This window comes from Hemicordylus capensis, chromosome 3 (genome assembly GCF_027244095.1).
Source record: "Hemicordylus capensis ecotype Gifberg chromosome 3, rHemCap1.1.pri, whole genome shotgun sequence".
NCBI classification, from domain to species: Eukaryota; Metazoa; Chordata; class Lepidosauria; order Squamata; family Cordylidae; genus Hemicordylus; species Hemicordylus capensis.
Window position 1 is genome coordinate 192,573,107 of NC_069659.1, and position 16,412 is coordinate 192,589,518.

General features: G+C 43.9%; 2 protein-coding genes across 2 annotated transcripts in view; both read left to right on the forward strand.

Annotated features, from left to right (window-relative positions):
* LOC128350536 (WD repeat- and FYVE domain-containing protein 4-like) overlaps positions 1–3,150 on the forward strand; it is a 141,636-nt gene extending 138,486 nt beyond the window's left edge. Inside the window, exons 13-14 of the mRNA XM_053308946.1 lie at positions 2,745–3,096; positions 3,143–3,150. Of these exons, the coding sequence (XP_053164921.1) occupies positions 2,745–3,096; positions 3,143–3,150 (360 nt within the window). The remainder of the gene's footprint in view (positions 1–2,744; positions 3,097–3,142) is intronic.
* A 68-nt stretch (positions 3,151–3,218) lies between these two features.
* LOC128350960 (WD repeat- and FYVE domain-containing protein 4-like) overlaps positions 3,219–16,412 on the forward strand; it is a 286,030-nt gene continuing 272,836 nt past the window's right edge. Inside the window, exons 1-2 of the mRNA XM_053309906.1 lie at positions 3,219–3,349; positions 4,725–4,818. Of these exons, the coding sequence (XP_053165881.1) occupies positions 3,219–3,349; positions 4,725–4,818 (225 nt within the window). The remainder of the gene's footprint in view (positions 3,350–4,724; positions 4,819–16,412) is intronic.

Sequence of the window (16,412 nt, forward strand, 5' to 3'; positions counted from 1 at the left end):
AAAATTCACAAAAAATCAGCCCTTTGCCTAATTCCTTTGAAATTTGGCTGCTAGCTTCCACCCATTGGATGCTACCACCACCACCCACTCTTTTTGCCCTGGGACCCTTTTTTAAGAATCCAAATCGATTCGTATTCGGATTTGGAAAATTTGGCTACAAAACAAAACAGGGCTGATTCGGATTCAGAAAATTTGGTACAAAAAAACCCGGGGGTGTTTCGATTCGGATACAAATTGAAACAAGAAAATTCCAAAATGCACACCCCTACCATGAACCCCACCAGCTTGGGGCTTCCGGGGGGAGTTGCCTTGCACCCAAACCCACTTTAGTGCCCAGGCACCACACAGGGGGACAGTTGGGACATCCTCAAATCCTCATTATTCCTTATGGGGGAAATGCAAAAAATGGAAAATCTTCAAAACCATTATTTATTTATTTTGTTTTATTTTTATTTCTGTACCGCCCTTCCCAAAGTTGCTCAGGGCCAAATAATCTAAAATTGTGGGAGTGTTGATTGCTTTGGGTTTCCGTGGGTGGTAGGCACCCCTGGGTGCCTGGCACCCATGCTGGGTTTGTGTCCCTAGGTGCTCTGCATAGGGAATAATGGGCCAGTTTGTTTCCCCATTATACCCTGGGGGGGAATGCAAATACCTCCCCCTCCCCAAATCATTAAAAATCGCAGGAGTATCCATTTGCTTTGAGGTTTGTGTGGTAGTTGGCACGCATGGGTGCCTACCACCCCAACCCAGTTTTGGAGGCTTGAACCTTCAAACCAATTTGAATAGAACCAGGCTCTGTTTGGTTCTTACTTGGACTGGCATTGCCAATTCAACGCCCTGTTTAGTTTGGGTTTGAATTCAAACCTGTTTGCACATCCCTACCTGCTCGTGCTCTTGATCAAGTGGCAGAACTGGGTATTCCTTCTCAGATTTGTGAGCCACAAAGTTACCTATGTGAAATTGCTCAGCTACCCATGGGTGCACATTTTCCAATGACATCATGTATCTTAAGTGGATGGAGAGCCAATGGGAATTGTTAGGAAGAAAATTGTATCGATTCAGATAAAGCTCCATGGTACAGTACAAAGTTTGCTTCTCTAAATGACCGGAAAGCTGAGTCTTCTGTAATATAAGTGTTGACTGGCACTTCAAGGCAGACTCAAGGAAAATTCTTACTTTCTGATAACAAAACCTTTTGATAACATTGCTGCCAAATCTCAGGTGTGATGGTGAATGATTCATATATTTGGGATTATTTTACACTTTTTGTTGTCCATCACAACACCATATTCATCTTGAGCCACCATATTGGGGATTTGCGGGTGGGTCATGTAACTTTATAATACCATAAGAATCTGACATGTCTGCCAAAGTTCATGTCTGTATCACTATGAATCTGATGAATATTAACAGTTAATATCACAGTGCTATATTTATTTTTAGCCAGCATGTTGGATTTTTAGCTACCATACTGGTTTTTTTTGTGGTGCCCTATCTACCTATCTAATATGCCACAGCCATGAACAATGAGAATACGGGGTGGGGCTTGACACGTACAACCTTAGACCAAGGTGGCAGAGAGGGTAGCGAAAGTTTGCTCCATGGGCCCACCTGGGCAACTTAAGGCAGGGTGGGAACGTGTGGCAGGGGGCTGGATCAGCCAGTGGGGGGCAGAGAAAACCACATGGTGGCAGAGATGCAGCCAATGGGGCACGGGAGAGGGGCAACTCATGTGGGAATGGTGGTGGAGATGGCGATTCCTCCTTCCTTGGCCCTCCTGCTACCCAAATGACAGGTTGGATTGTTTTTGGCCTATTTGGGGGCTCTCTGCACATGCAGAGAGCCCTGAAATGGGCTGAAAATAAGCCAACCTGCCATTTAGGCAGCTGGAAGGCCCAAGGAAGGAAGAATCACTGTCTCCACTGCCATCCCTGTGGGGAAGGCAGTTCAGGGAGCCAGATCAGTGGGGGAGTGTGAGACAGGGAGAACTAGTTCACAGATGCTCTACACCAGGACCGCTAGTTACTTTTAAAAACCACACATCTGACAACATTTCTGCCAAATCTCAGGTGTGTATCACTTTGAATGATTGTGGTGGTTTTTAACATTTAATATCACAATGCCATATTGATTTTTTGTCACCAGATTAGATATTTGGGTTGCTTCCCCTAGTTTCTAAAACTATACATATCTAACAACATTTCTGCCAAATCTCATGCTTTTAAGCCAAAACAATTGATTAGCTTATTTTGGTCATTAAAGTGCCCTACTAGTCAGGGAGAACAGTAAATAGTTGTGAAAAGTTCTTGCAGAATTTTTCACTCAAATCTAGAGGGGGATAGAGGGGGTTGGATGTTGCTGTGGTACTACTCCACTCCCCCACTTTTTTGCAAGCATTAGGCAACTATAAATTCTACCCCAGAGATTTCCTAAAATGACTGGATCTGCCAAAATGACTCCTCTTTCATTGCCTGTGAATGAGGTGAGGGATATTTCCACTGAGCACCAGGCCAGAACCTTGTCCTCTCCTTGCCATACTAATTTTATATTGCAGGGTTTTTTTTTTAATTTTGATGTGAAAGAGTATTCATTCATGTGAGCCTCTCCCTGTAGACGGAAGTGATATAGACTGGACAGTGTTAGCACCTCACTGAGAACAATGCCCAATCACCCTTATTTTTAAAATTTCCACTTTCAGTGAAAGAAATAAGTCATTGTTTCCTTACTCTTTCTCTAATGTTAAGTCTCTCCTGAGGGCACTGGAGAATCCCAAGGGTCGTTCAGCCTTCAGAACCAGCAGTGGCTTTCATGGGCTGCTCTCCATCCTCTCCGACATGGAAGGTGCATTACAGGATCCCCCTTCAGGCTTGTGGGCCTCATTTGACTATTGCCACACTATGGAGCTCATCTTATGTTTACTCCAAGCAATAGCAGCTGCTCTCTACTTGGACCCTGTCAATAGTTACTACTTCCAAAAGAACGGTCTCTTTGAGAAGATGGCCGAGGATCTTGGCTTGCTTGGCTGTTTCTCAGCACAGAATGGGGGCCAGACTCCTGTACGGGTCAACAAGACACGGTCATTTGCCGAGTTCTCAAGTGCGGCTGTTTCCTCATCAAAGCTTTTCCCTACCTGTCTAAAAAGCTGCATGATGATATTTAGTTTCCTTGATCATATGGCCAAAGGAAACCCCTTCCACCTCAAGAGCTACTTGATGGAAATGAAGTTAGGTGTCAATGAATTGTCAGTGGGCATTCAAGAAGCAAGAAAAAATCAACAAGGTGAAACTGATGACAACTTCGAACAAGACAATAACGCAGCTATCAGTCTGTGGCCAGAACCCAAAGACAGGTAAGTTTTTGATATTTATAATATAGGAAATCTGAAATATTCATTCAGATTTTGGGGTGCGATATAAATATACAGTCCTGAGCCCTATAACTTGATATAGAATGAAAAAAGAAAAAGTGTTCTGTTCCTTTCCCTCACCCCATGAGGCATAAAAAGGACTACAAGGCCCCTTTTCCTGGGTGGCTGGATCCCTGAACAGGCAGGGAAGGAATACATCACCATTTCGTTGCAGTTCCCCATTTGTATGCATAGAATGATTTGATTCTTACATTACAGCATGGATGCCATTGTGGTGCACTGCTGAAGGTTGGTGTAAAGGCCAGTATGGTTGGACACTTTTCAAAGGTCCACAGCCTGTCAGAGACCAGCTCTGACTGAATACACTAGACCAGTCTCCCATTTCCTGATGGAGGCAGTACTGAGTCATACTTTCAGGTGCCCATCCCATTCTGAATGGGAACTTGCACAGGGGCCCCTGCAGTTATTCAGGGGGCTTTGGGTAAGTTCCCATTTCCTGGTTAAGAGTGTGTGATGAAGCATAACTCTCTTGCACTCCTTTTAGCAACATTGCCATGAACTCTGGGACAACTGTCTCCTTTCTAGCAGGAGAGGTACCTGGAGGAGGGGACCAATGCGACCCTGAGCCCTGTTGGTGTTGTTGGCACTTAATAATTCTGATTCTATGAGTTCATGTTGATGGTCTGGTCTGAAGAGCTGCACAGGAACTGGATTCTGGAAAGCAGGGCTTTACATCTGTCACAACTAATATCAAATTTGGATCTCCCCTGCAAATTGAATAGTATGACAATTAAATGGAGACTCCAGGTTTAGAGGCAGTGTACTTCTGAACACCATAATGGCCATCACTCTTCTGCCCCATTTGGGAGATTACATAGGAAGCTGCCTTCTACTGAGGTAACACAGTATTGTCTACACCTACTGGTAATGGCTTCTCCAAGGTTGCAGGCAGCAGTCTCTCTCAGCCCTATCTTGGTAATGTACTTGTTCAATAAAAAAATCTTGTCCTATTAAAAAAATAAAATCTTGTCCTATCTTGGAGATGTCAGGGAGGGAACTTGGGACTCTTCCAAGAGTGGCCCCATCCCCTAAGGGGAATATCTTACAGTGCTCACATGTAGCCTCCCATTCAAATGCAACCAGGGTGGACCCTGCTTAGCAAAGGGGACCATTCATCTTTGCTACCACACGATCAGCTCTAGAGGCATCTGGCTAGCCACTGTTGGAAACAGAATGCTGACCAAGATGAGCTCTATCTGGTCTGACCCAGTATGGTGATTTTTAATTATTTGTGTTAGCTGTTTGCATCTACCCATATCTGCAGTGGTGACACCAGTCTCTTATTTATACCCTGAAGGTCAGAAGATGAGGACTGGGTGATTGTGTCCCCTGGAGCTCTTTGTGGCATGGTGAAGCTGCTTCCCAGGCTCTACAATGAGGCTTGCCCAGAGGTAAGTTCTTTCTTGATAGCATTTTGAAATATTGGTTGCCTCCTCACCTTTCAGTTTGTCTTTTTGCATTGGCTCTTGAATACTTGGGCCGAAACATGTAATTTTAAGTGTATTGGTTGAACTTGCAAGTCTCCAGTTTATTTTGTAACTAGCACATAGAAAGTGCACCAACCAGATCAGAACTGCAGCAGATGGGGTAGAGCAATTTTGACCGTTTGCCACCACTGGGGCAAAGTGTTTATGCAATTTGTATACATGATACATGTGTATACAGGGCAGGGAAGCTTCCCTGGTGCCAAAGGATTTGTTAACTGCCTAGAGTTATCTGGGGTAGGTAGTATAAAAAAATTAATAAATAATAAACTATTTCAGATATGAGGGGCTATTACCTGACTGTTTAAGGTGGGGTTTCTATCTAATAATTCTTTTGTTTTTCCTCAAGAGGCGCCCAAAAGCAGCCTGTGTTAGGCTTATGAATATGCCTTATTCATTAACTATTTCAGGAGAAAGCAGCAAACGTATGGCTTGCAGCCTTTTGGCTGAGAAACCTTATGTTTCTTTTTTAGATTGAGAGCCCTTTGGGGATAGGGACCATTCATTATTTATTTTTCTGTGTAAATTGCTTTGAGAACTTTGGTTGATTGTGACTGCATTGGGGACTGGTTGAATATCTGATTGAAATTCATTGAGTGTATAGGTGACATTTTGGGGGAGCATTTTGCCTTGTCGAGATGAACCAGGCAGAAATTCATTAGCAGCATTTCTAGGAAGTGATTGTGGAAGCTGCACATGTTGAATGTCTGTCTGGATGCATCTCTCCACAGCCCAATGTCCAGCTGAAAGACCAAGGCAAAATGTGGCTGCACGAAGCCTCATTTCTAAAGGCTTCACATACTATACAAAGACTTTACAGTTTATATAGTGCAGATGTTATGATGGGCACCTTAACTTGCAGTTTCCATGCTTTTTAGAGCACAAGTGAAAGTAACAAGTCTCTCATCTTAAACCAAAGGTTTTTGGATGACTGAATGTTTTCTGCAAAAACAAAGGAACTGTTAACTGATCAAATACACTTCTTCAAGTGGTGGTTCTCTTATATTAATCAATAGGCTCTATCCATTGCCAGCACAGCATCCCTCCAGTGGCTGTTGCTGGTGTCTACCTTATGTTTCTTTTTTAGATTGTGAGCCCTTTGGGGATAGGGATCATCTTATTTATGTATTTTTCTGTGTAATCTGAGAACTTTGATTGAAGATAGATAGATAGATAGATAGATAGATAGATATCCATTGTAGTAGTAGGAACAAACAGCCCTCCTCAATTAGCTGAAAAGCCAATCTGGTCCAGGATCCTTCCTTTTTCCAACAGTTACCAGCCAGATGCTTCCATGAAGTAAAAAGGAAATAGAGTTAATAGTCTTCTCCATTCTTTGCCTCCTCCCAGCTACTGGTATTTAAAAGAAAACTACCCAAGAATATGAAGATTTTGTTTCGCCTAAAAGCTGTTGAGATACAATTCCTTATTCATTTGTCTTATATTTTTAAAAAGCTGTCTAAGCCTGGGGCAGAGCCACCATTGGGACAATGGGTTCAAAGAATCCGGGCCGCTCCCAATCAGGGGCCGCGCTTCACGGCCCCGACACACATCCCGTGTCTGACATCAGACGCGGGGATGCTGATTTCGCTCCTGAACAGGGGCCGTACAGGCCCCGTTCGGAAGTTAAAGGGCTGCTGCATTTGCGGCACGGCCAGGAGCGACTCTTCCCTGCAGGGAAGAGCCGCTCCTGGCTGCACTGTGAACGCAGCGCCAGCAGAAGTTTAACTCCCAAAAGGGCCTCCCAGAGTGGCTCTCTGGGCCATCCTGCAAACACAGTGCCAGCCCGAGTCTAGCTCCCAAAGGGGCAGTGTGGCCCCTTCGGGAATTAAATGGCCAGCCCTGCACTGGCCTGACTCGCTCCCTCCTGAACAGAGCTGAGGGGCTCCGTTTGGGAGCCAGGGCATGCCCCCGCATCTGACATCAGACGCAGGGGGCAGGGTGAGCGGGGCCACCACCGCGACCGCACACAGGCCGCCGGCGGTCAGGTTCCGCCACTGGGCCATCACCACATGTAACAATGAAGTCCATAATTTTTTTTTTGTCTGTCCTGAATTAATTTCATTGAGTGACTCCAGGCTCTAGTGTTATGATAGAGGAACAAACTTTTCTACTCACTTTCTCAAAACCATTTAAAATTTTTTAGGGATGAACTGAAGTGCCCCACCAACTCAAGAGTGTGTTTAGGTCCTTAAAAGATCAGGGGCATGGTCCCACAGGGTCTGATTACACAGTGGCTATGAAAAATTAACAACCTCATGGGTTTACACAGCATTCAGAAACGCAGGAAAATATCACATAGTGGCTATGAAAAAATCAGACAACCCCATGGGTTTGCACACCTTCACCACTGAAACCAAGATATATGATTTGTAAAAAGCAGGCAAAATTCAGAGAGCTTCTGGACCATCCACAAACCAAATGGAACATGTGTGCATTTGTAAAGAAAGAAAGAAAAATAACACAACACATGTAAGTGGGGGACCCCACAAACAACATGCTCATTGCTTCATACTTCTCGCACAGACTTTCTGGACTACATACCAACTTGCGCATAGTGCATTTCTTCAAAATGTTTTTGTGTATTTGAATGTAAAAGTTAGTTCCACTTTCACTATGACTCAAGAAAACTCTCTGGCAACTTTACTGCAGTAGGGGAAAATAGTTAAAAATCAGACCACATTACTTGAAATTAAATGCACGTACACGTGGCATCCTATTCTATATCTGTGCCCAATTTCAGAATACTATGTGAAGCTATTCTGGAAATATAAAAGGAAAGTGAAAAGGGGGTGGTGTTTACCCTTTGTTACGAAGACAAAGGGCAGATTCCCCCACATGTGGGGAGAGCTCTTCATTGGCTGGCACTGGTCGGGGGTACACAACATTGGTTCTCACATGGGAGGAGAGAATCATATGCGGGGAGAGAATCACTAAGGACATCTAACACGGACATTTTGAATTTCAGAAGAGGAAACTTCTCCAAAATGAGAAGTATGGTGAAAAGAAAGCTGAAAGGGCAAATCTGGAGAGTCACTTCGTTTCAGAGTGCATGGAGTTTACTCAAAACCACAATACTAGAAGCCCAGTTAGATTGTTTACCCAAAAGGAGGAAAGGTACCACTAAGTCCAGGAGGATGCCAGCATGGCTAACAGGTACCATCAAGGAAGCCATAAAAGGAAACAAGACTTCCTTCCAAAATTGGAAGGCCTGTCCAAATGAAGAAAACGGAAAGGAACACAAACTCTGGCAAAAGAAATGCAAGGTGACAATAAGGGAGGCAAAAAGAGAGTTTGAGGAACATTTAGCCAAAAGTATCAAGGGGGATAACAAAAACTTCTTTAAGTACATCAGAAGCAGGAAACCTGCCAGGGAGGCAGTTGGACCATTAGACAATGAGGGAGTGAAAGAGATTATTAAGGAGGATATGGAGGTTGCAGAGAAGCTGAATGAGTTCTTTGCGTCTGTCTTCACAACAGAGGATACTGAGTGTATACCTGTTCCTGAACCAGGCTCTTTAGGGATGGAGGCTAGAGAGCTGAGTCAGATAGAAGTGACAAGGGATGATGTTTTAAACTGTCTGGAAAAACTGAAAGCTAACAAATCACCAGGGCCGGAAGGCATCCATCCAAGAGTCCTCAAAGAACTCAAATGTGAAATTGTCGCCCTCCTTGCTAAAATATATAACTTATCCCTGAAATCGGGCTCTGTACCAGAGGACTGGAGAGTAGCAAATGTAACACTGATTTTCAAAAAGGGGTCCAGAGGCGATCCGAGAAATTACAGGCCGGTTAGCCTAATGTCCGTTCCAGGCAAATTGATGGAAAGCATCCTCAAGGATAAAATTGTAAAGCACATAGAAGAACAGGCCCTGCTGGGAGTGAGCCAGCATGGCTTCTGCAAAGGTAAATCTTGCCTCACCAACCTTTTAGAGTTCTTTGAGAGTGTCAACGAGTGTGTGGATCAAGGTGATCCAGTTGACATAGTATACCTGGACTTCCAAAAAGCTTTCAACAAAGTTCCTCATCAAAGAATCCTGAGGAAACTTAGCGGTCATGGGATAAGGGGACAAGTACATGTGTGGATTGCTAACTGGTTGAAAGACAGGAAACAGAGGGTAGGTATAAATGGAGAGTTTTCACAATGGAGGGAAGTAAGAAGTGGGGTCCCTCAGGGATCTGTACTGGGACCGGTGCTTTTTAATTTATTCATAAATGATCTAGAAACCGGTGTAAGCAGCAAGGTGGCCAAAATTTGCAGATGACACAAAACTCTTCCGGGTAGTGAAATCCAAAATGGATTGTGAGGAGCTCCAAAAAGATCTCTCCAGACTGGGGGAGTGGGCGACAAAATGGCAAATGCAGTTCAATGTTAGCAAGTGTAAGGTGATGCACATTGGGATGAAAAACCCCAACTTCAAGTATATGCTGATGAGATCTGAGCTGTCAGTGACAGACTAGGAGAGGGATCTTGGGGTCATGGTGGACAGCTCATTGAAAGTGTCGACTCAATGTGCGGCAGCTGTGAAAAAGGTCAATTCCATGCTAGGGATCATTAGGAAGGGGATTGAAAATAAAACTGCTAATATTATAATGCCCTTATACAAAACTATGGTGTGACCACACTTGGAGTACTGCGTACAATTCTGGTCACCACATCTTAAAAAGGACATTGTAGAACTGGAAAAGGTACAGAGGAGAGGTCTATCAATGGCTACTAGTTGGAGAGCTACAGGCCACCTCCAGCCTCAAAGGCAGGATGCCTCTGAGTACCAGTTGCGGGGGAGTAACAGCAGGAGAGAGGGCACACCCTCAACTCCTGCCTGTGGCTTCCAGCAGCATCTGGTGGGCCACTGTGTGAAACAGGATGCTGGACTAGATGGGCCTTGGGCCTGATCCAGCAGGGCTGTTCTAATGTTCTTATGGGCACCAGTGGGACTATGGAGGAGGCAGAGATCCAGGGCACCCAGGAAAGCATTATAAAACAATCATTTTGTTTTATAAAATAAACATTATAAAATAAACAAACATTATAAAACAAAAGGAAAACAATCATCAGTTGGAACAGTGCTTCTGGGAGTCATGTCTGCCATATTTCTGTCCTAGCAGGCTGTAGAGTGAGGGAATGAAGCATTGCTCTTCCTCTGATTGGTTTCTTGATAGAATGGTATTGCCATGGAGCCAATTGGAGTGATGGCAATGCTTTCTGTGCTTAGACTGCTGGGGGTGGGGGGATGCCAGCTGCCAATACTTTTAAGAGTGCCAGTGCCAAATAGGGTGGTGAAAGATCCAGCCACAAAAAGGTGAACTAGGTTGGTTTTGCCCTTGTCTGGGTGCTCCCCGTTTTTGATGAAAAAGTTCTAAAAAGAACTTTCCATATGGCTCTAAATTTTATAAATGTCAGCTTTATAAACTTTGCTTCATGATTCACTTTTTTTAATAATAAAGCTAAGGAAGGACAAATATATTGCAAGTTTTTACAATAATGAATATCCATTAAAATTATTTGACATGCAGAATTGAAATATACTATTGCAAGCATTTTTAAATTTGAATGTCATAAAAATGCAAAATAGTAAATATAATGAAAATTACACTCATGCAAGAAGTTCTGTTCCCATGTTATGTTCGGTGCACATACAATCTGTCTATGGTGTTTGCACATACAGATCTCTACACATGTACAGTTATTCACAAGTTCAATGCTTTTGGAGTAATATACTTCCTATCTGATTTCAGTAGGTTTTCCATTTTTTAAACGAATATATGTACAGTCATTCACACAAAATATGTGTATATGTGTACAGATGCCTGTATACATGTACAATAAAGTGTCTGAATAAGGCCAGAAACAGTAGGGATAAGGCCAGAGACTTGCATTTTGGGCGGTATACAAATGTGCTAAATAAACAAACTAGAAACAAGAGCCCACCACCCAGACCCTGCATAATACTATTTAAGGCATTGCATTGTTGTGGGAACAAACATGAAGGGGCCTAGGATGCTTACTGGTGACCACAGGACAGGCCCTTACTGGCAGCCCCCTCCCTTGTATTGGTTTTTGTTTATGTGCAAGCCAGACCCCCCTGTATATGGCATGCTGCTCTTCTGCTGCTTCCAGTTGGTATTTTGCTCACACACTGTTTGGGTCTGGTGCCTTCTTTCTCTGCCTCACTCCAAGCAGAGAAAGAATGCTTCCAAACTGAACAGCATATGAACAAAGCACCATTTCGAAGCAGCAGTGCAGCGCAGCACAGCACAGCCCATCAGCACTAGTGGCAACGAGCAGGGGAGAGCAGGGGATGGGTGGGTGACTGGTGGAGGTGTGGGGGGAAGCCTCTGCTGGTTCCTGGAAGTGCTCAGGGTGTTGGTGCCTCACAATTCTTGTCCCCCTGTGCTCCATGATAGCCATGTGCCTGCAGACATGATAAGTACCTGCTGGCTAAGAATGTACTTAATATGTTGGCTCCCCATCTCGGTAGTGGGCTAAGAATGCTGTTGTTTCTGGTAGTGGTGGTGGAGGAACCAACAGCCACTGCTGCCAAGGAGAGGGAGGAGGAGGAGGTGGGTGGCCCCATCCATCCAAGGGCTGCTGAGCCCAATCTTCACCTAAAGACCTGGGGACAAACATCTGTGCCTGGGCCCACTCCATGGTCCTGAGCCCTCCACATTTTCCCAAGGACACTATGTGTTGATACAAATCCTGAACATAACCATGAAAAGGAGTACTTAGGGAAGAAACACAACTTCCAGTGCAATGAAGAAAAAAATGGAAAAGACAGAAAGAGAAGATGAGAACTACTTAAAAACATCTGACAGTTTGTTGAGTGACACTTTTGCCCTTAAATTCCTTCACGATGCAAAGTCGTGAGCTTGTCTGCTGATTTCTAATTGCACCTCTTATATCCCTGATGGATTGTGGGAGTGATATCTAGGAAAATCAATCTCTGCAGCTGGGGAAATAGAGACCAGTTTCCTGTCACCATTAATATTTTCACTAAAACCCTGTTTTACTGGAACAAGCATCCCTGAAAAAAGCACATTTTATTCAAAATAAAGCAATCTTATTATTGGCAGGACTGCTGTCATAATGAGAACAATCAATTCCTTGTACTCCATTATGGTTATATTGAATTTATTTGGGAGGGGAAAATACTGGTTTACTTAGCCAAGTTCTACAGTTTCCTTTCTTTTCTTTTCTTCTCTTGACCTTGTTTTTTTCCTGAAGCTATTGAGAAGTGAAACAGCAACATTTAAAGTATGAAAAATATTAGAGGCAACTATATAATATATTGGGTAAGATTCTTTCTTATTGCAATTTATAACATTTTTATATAGATAGTTGGATTAGGAATAGGGTGAACTGCATGCTTCAGCCAATACAGAGAGGACTGTGTCAAAGCCTCCCAAACTGCCCAGAACCCAAGAGAAGACTTTAGATTCAGGTACCTTGGAAATCCTTTCCAAACAAAGCCTACAAATATCAAATTTGTAGACCACCCCAAATCTCCATCTCTGAGCAATTTACAACAACATACAACAAATTAAGACAAAAAATGAAAACCTTAAAAAAATTTAAAACCACAGTCAAGTTAAAAAGCTTGGGTGAAAAAGCTAGTGCACAACTCAAATGACCTGGTGGGCCGAAACCAACCTTGACTTGGCTCATGGGGGCCGAGGTCAATTTTTAGGATATGATTATTAAAGTAACACTTAATATAAATCAATTGATTAAATAAATTAAAGTGAAATTAATTAAAATGAATTTAGTAAAAAAAATAACTTTTGAAGTTCTGGCAGTCCAAGATTAATTTAATTTAAATTAATTCAAATAAATTGAATTAAAATTCGTTCTAATAAAATAAATGCAATACAATCTGTACAAAACACATAAAAATAAAATGCATTGTTCTTCCTTTCCACCTCTGCCAAATCATCACACTTAACATGGAACACTTGTAAGGGGAAAAAATTAAAGAAGTTTTTCTCTTAATTTTTGATAGGATTTTTGTTAGGAAGATTATACTTAGATCCTTCACCACACAAGCTTTTATGAGAGGGAAAGAGAGAAGGGAGATGGGGAAAGAAAGAGGGAACATATGGGGCAGGCTTAGCTTGAGAGAGAGAGAGAGAATGGAGCAGTCTTGGCAAGAGAGAGAGAGAATGGGGTGGGCTTGGCTTGAGAAAGAGAGAGAGAATGGGGCGGACTTGGTGAGAGAGAAAGAGAGAATGGAGTGGGCTTGGTTAGAGAGCAAGAGAGAGCGGGGTGGACTTGACTAGAGAGAGAGAGGCAATGGGGCCGGCTTGGCACAAGAGAGAAAGAGAATGAGGCAGGCTTGGCATGAGAGAGAGAAAGAGAATGGGCGGGCTTGGCGAGAAAGAGAGAGAGAGAGAGAGAGCAATGCTCTCTTAACCTTTTTAGGGCGGGTCATCTGCCTGCACTGGCTGCCTGGGATACTGTGGGGCTCCTGGCAGGTGTTGGGAAAATCCCCATAGTGCACTCATATGGGTCATTATGGGAGTTCCAGTGGCACTCCCAGACCCCCAACCCTCCACGCTGCCTGAGGGGGCAGCTGCACATCTGGGTACACAATCTCCATGCCAAGACTCTTTAAGTGGATCTTCTGCAGGGAAGGTAAGCTTTTTATGGCCCTTGCCCTTTTTGAACCCTATATACGTGTTGGAAGTTAAAGGATTTTGCGCTGTCTCTTGTCTCAGACAGTGGAGGACAGAGTAGTGAGTCAGAGGGCTAGAAGGTCAAGACATTGGTCACCCCTTCTCCACTGCTCTGACACTATCCCTTTGGATATGTAGATTGCTAATCTCAGGGATTAACTTCCTTCCTCTCTCTCTTCCCTACCTGCCCTTCTACCTTGCAACATGGCAAGCCCCTCTCCCTGCACCATGTGTGCAGAAAAGATGCAGAATCCATCTGCATCCAGCTAGATAGATAGATTAGAGATCCTAACTCCTCACTTTCCTATCTAGAATGGAGTTCCTTAATAAATGCCTTATATATTGATTGGAAACTATGAATTGGTTCCAAGTTACTTTACTCTCAGCATACACGCATGCCTAACTAAATCTGCTGTGTTGTGCCTCTGTGCACTCTGCTATAATGAGAAAAGGATTCTCTCACCAAAGAGAATTTCCAACACTCCGATCGTGAGAAAGGGCTCTGGTTGATTTTATTTATTTAATTTTGCAGTGGCAATAGCTACCATTGCTGAGCTCAGCATATGCATGCATGCACACTCCTCCTCCTCCTCTTCACAGCACTGGCAAGATCCACTGCTCGTATCAGACTCTGCATACACAAACCCTGTGGCACCCTGGATGCATTAGAAAGGAAGGGTGGAGCTCTACAGCTGTCAAGCTGCCTCTATGCAGGGTCTCAGACTTGAGGGAGGGAGTTAAAACACTCCAGTCTTTCTCCCAAGACCAGCTTCTTCAAAACCCTCCATCTCTCCAGAGGCCACCCACAGGTCTTTCCTCCAGCCAGTCCTCCTCCTAAAAACAACCCTGCTGGATCAGGCCCAAGGCCCATCTGGCCCAGCATCCTGTTTCACACAGTGGCCCACCAGATGCCACTGGAAGCCTACAGGCAGGAGCTGAGGGCATGCCCTCTCTCCTGCTGTTACTCCCCTGCAACTGGTATTAAGAGGCATCCTGCCTCTGAGGCTAGAGGTGGCCTGTAGCCCTCCGACTAGTAGCCACTGATAGACCTCTCCTCCATGGAGTTATCAAAACCCCTCTAAAGCCATCCAAACTAGTAGCCAACACCACATCTTGTGGCAGAGAATTCCACAAGTTGATTATGTGTTGTGTGAAAACTTTCTTCCATTTGTTGGACCTAAATTTCTTGGCAATCAATTTCATGGGATGACCCCTGGTTCTAGTGTTATATGTATGAGAGAGAAATGTCTCTCTATCCACTTTCTCTACACCATGCATGATTTTATAGACCTCTATCATGTCTTCCTGCAGTCGTCTTTTTTTCTAAACTAAAAAGCCCCAGGTGTTGTAGCCTTGCCTCATAAGAAAGGTGCTTTAGGCCCCTGATCATCTTGGTTGCCCTCTTCTGCACCTTTTCCAGATCTACAATGTCCTTCTTTAGATGTGGTGACCAGAATTGTACGCCAGTACTCCAGGTGTGGCCACACCATAGTTTTGTATAAGGACATTATAATATGAGCCGTTTTATTTTCAATTCCCTTCCTAACAATCCCTAGCATGGAATTGGCCTTTTTCACAGCTGCCGCACTTTCAACGAGCTGTCCACCATGACCCCAAGATCCCTCTCCTGGTCAGTCACTGACAGCTCAGATCCCATTAGTGTATACTTAAAGTTAGGGTTTTTCATCCAAATGTGCATCACTTTACACTTGCCAACATTGCCATTTTGTCACCCACTCACCCAGTCTGGAGAGATCCTTTTGGAGCTCCTCAGAATCTGTTTTGGATTTCACTACCTGAAAGAGTTTGGTGTTATCTATAAATTTGGCCACCTCGCTGCTTAGCCCAACTTCTGGATCATTTATGAACAAGTTAAAAAGCACCTGTCCCAGTACAGATCTCTGGGGGACCTCACATTACTTCCCTCCATTGTAAAAACTCTCCATTTATACCTACCCTTTGTTTCCTGTCTTTCAACCAGTTCACAATCCACACATCTACTTGTCCCCTTATCCCATGATTGCTAAGTTTTATCAGGAGTCTTTGATGAGGAACTTTGTTGAAAGCTTTTTGGAAGTCCAGGTATACTATGTCAACTTGATCACCTTTACACACACGAGTAAACTCCATGCATTCTGGAGCAAAGTGACTTTCCTGATTTTCCCTTTCAGCTTTCTTTTCACCGTGCTCCTTATTTTGGAGAAGTTTCCTCTACTGAAATTCAAAGTATCTGTGTTAGACTTCCTTGCTGAATTTCTCCCACATGTATGCTAAATTTGAGCGCATTATGGTCACTGTTCCCTAAAGAGTCAATGACACTGACATCTTTGTGGAAAATTCTCTCGTATTCGGTTCGACTTGGATTTTGTCTCTGCACTTACTTCAGTATCTGATGCAGAGGTATCCAGTGACTCCTCTTATGTGGTTAGGCTGGATCAGTTCCAGTTTGTGACTTCTGAGGATGTGGACAAGCTGATTGGAATGGTGCGGCCCACCACCTGTCCTCTTGACCCTTGCGCGACATGGCTTGTTCAATCTAGCAGGGAGGTTGTTGTAGAAGGCCTGGTAGAGATCATAAATGCATCTCTGAGGGAAGGTAGGTTGCCTCCTAGTCTTAAGGAGGCAGTTATTAGACCACTTCTAAAGAAGCCTACCTTGGATCCCTCGGAGCTGAGTAACTAAAGGCCTGTCTCCAACCTTCCGTGGCTGGGCAAGGTAATGGAGAAGGTGGTGGCCTCCCAGCTCCAGACAACATTTCTCCACATCATTGGTGCCAACGTGCAAGGAGGCCCCCACCCCCCATAGGAGTATCCTCTGTGCGAGAG